Source organism: Tachysurus vachellii, chromosome 12, assembly GCF_030014155.1.
Source record: "Tachysurus vachellii isolate PV-2020 chromosome 12, HZAU_Pvac_v1, whole genome shotgun sequence".
NCBI lineage: Eukaryota > Metazoa > Chordata > Actinopteri > Siluriformes > Bagridae > Tachysurus > Tachysurus vachellii.
Window position 1 is genome coordinate 2,389,486 of NC_083471.1, and position 2,500 is coordinate 2,391,985.

General features: G+C 43.3%; 1 protein-coding gene across 3 annotated transcripts in view; it reads right to left on the reverse strand.

The window, feature by feature from the left end:
- lpin1b (lipin 1b) overlaps positions 1 to 2,500 on the reverse strand; it is a 22,355-nt gene that overhangs the window by 13,886 nt on the left and 5,969 nt on the right. For all 3 annotated transcript variants that reach the window (XM_060882626.1, XM_060882627.1, XM_060882629.1), the window contains 2 exons: positions 1,598 to 1,798; positions 1,093 to 1,185 (listed from right to left, as the gene is read on the reverse strand). In XM_060882626.1, the coding sequence (XP_060738609.1) occupies positions 1,093 to 1,185; positions 1,598 to 1,798 (294 nt within the window). The remainder of the gene's footprint in view (positions 1 to 1,092; positions 1,186 to 1,597; positions 1,799 to 2,500) is intronic.

Consider the following 2,500-nt stretch of genomic DNA (forward strand, 5'->3'; position numbering starts at 1 on the left):
ATAAACACACACACGCACACACACACTCACACACACAAGCATACACACAAACACATACAAACACACATACACACACACACACACACACACACACACACGCACTCACACACACACACACAGACATACATACAGGTTGTATAGAGTTCCTGTGTGACCTACTTAGACCTTTTTGCACAGTGAGAGTGCTTTTCTACGGGTGAGCTACACCGAAACACACACACACACAGTTTGCCTGAGGTCACACATCGGTGAGAAAAAGGTACGAGTGGTGCAGCAGAGTGCAGTACAGAGTGCAGTACAGAGTGCAGTACAGAGTGCAGTACAGAGTGCAGTACAGAGTGCAGTACAGAGTGCAGTTTATATCGAATCTTTAATAAAAGATTCTCTGTAATGCAAAACGAGTGAAAAAGCCACAGCACAGCACGACGTTTTCCTGTTTTGTCGACGCCAGTTCCTCGAGGTGTGTGTTTTCGACTGCGGCTGTGAAATGAGACATGGATTATAGATAAATACAAAATAGGTCCTTAAAAATAGATGGTGCCTCAAAGTCTTCCACATTCGGTTTAAAGACTTTTATCAGTTTATAATAAAGAGCAAATTTGTTTATAGTTAGTATTAAATTATACAGAGCTTCCTCTGTTCACGTCCCAGTGAACGAGCTGTTGCTATAGAAACGATATCGTTTAGCAAAAGAACGCTTTGATATAAATACGATTCGTCTTACAGCCGGAACTACTTTCCACGACGATAACCTTCGGACCAATCAGAGCCGAGAATTCAGCCGGTGTGTTTTTAATAAAGGTGTTATTTTATTAATGTCTTTTATTTCCCTTGGAGGTTTTGCTGTACGTCGGGATGCAGACTGCGTTAATGAAAAGTCTTAGGATAATATTTCTGTCATTGTTACAAAGCCATTGTGTTTAAAGTGCTGACGTGTGAGAAACAGAGCATGAAGACGAGTGGAACAGAACAGACACGGATGCTGTCCATGGAGTAATGATGTTACAGACGGAATCATTTCCTCCTCTGTGGAAAAGAGCGCGAGGAGTGTTGAGGCGTGTTAAGGTGTGTTGAGGAACGTGCGTTTTGTACCCGATCGTTGGACTCCGTGATGAAGAAAGCCTCTCCTCTGTCCCCCAGCTTCATTTGCAGACTCACGGGTTCTCCGTTCACCTCGATGTCCACCTGGGCACATACACATTTATTCTTTTTTACTAGAAAGCATAACAACATGACCAACGTGGTGGAAACTTCTGGATCCTGGTACATTCTCTCTAACTCTCACTATGTGTGTTAAGTCTTTCTGAGATCAATTCTCGTGAGCCGAACCAATGAAATATCGTCAATTCTAGTAGTAGGGAAAAGGTTCTGGTTCTGAAATGTTTATAATCGAAATGTATGTCATTTATAAATCATCTATTGTGGTAACTGTAGTTTATAACCATGTTATTGCATGTGGCTGCATTTGATTTGCTTCCGTAGTAACAAAAAGGTCTGAAACGCAAACCGCACACACACACATACTAAATGCTAACCACGCCCCTAACCTTATACCCCACCGTGAACGTAGAATTTTTAGACGTGTCCGGTCACTCACCACTTTCTCACGTGAGCGCAGCACTCCCATCTTGCCAAAGCGGACGTGGAAGGGCGAGCAGTGCAGCGAGCCATCGGGACGACGCACCACGATGACATCGATGCAGCCGGAGAGCGTCGTCGGGTTCAGGCCGCGGTACAGCTCCTTCACCTGCACAAAGACCTGCCCTGCCAACTGCCCCACGTAGTTCATGGTCTGACTCTACACACACACACACACACACACACACACACACATACATAAGCACACTGGTTCATAAACAACCGTGGCAACATGAACGCAGTGTTAGCGCCTGAAATGATTTTCTCATGATTGCAGGTAAAGAAATTAAATGCGTATTTGTCATGAGTATTTGAGTATTTGAGTATTGTCTGAGTATTTGTCACCGTACTTAGCCGTATGTCACACCGCCATGGACACCAGACCCTCACTTGTATGAAGAGCCAAAGTTATTATAACAGAGAAGCAGGGATTCGATTCTTTAGTCATTCTCCAGAAGAGACACAGATATTGTGAATGTAACTAATAAAGGTGCTTATTCTGTTGCTCGCAGCAACACGACCTTGGCCATGGTTATTATTACTACGACAGTGTGTCTGCACTTTTGAGGCTTTACACTGTTGCTGTTCTGGCTTCAGTACAAATCTGAAGGTTAGCAACCGGAGGAAACGTCTAGGGAAGTTGAAACAAACAAAACTATTCAAAGAAACATAGCTTTGCCTTGTTTAGGTCTGATTTACTCTAATCCTTCCTCCAGAACCTGGCTCTGTGTGTGTGTGTGTGTGTGTGTGTGTGTGTGTGTGTGAGACAGTAATCATCTCTGAACACTCGTTAAACTCATCTGCTTCGTTAAACGGACGTTTGAATGATTTAATGAAACAAAGATCTTAAATAATGTTTACA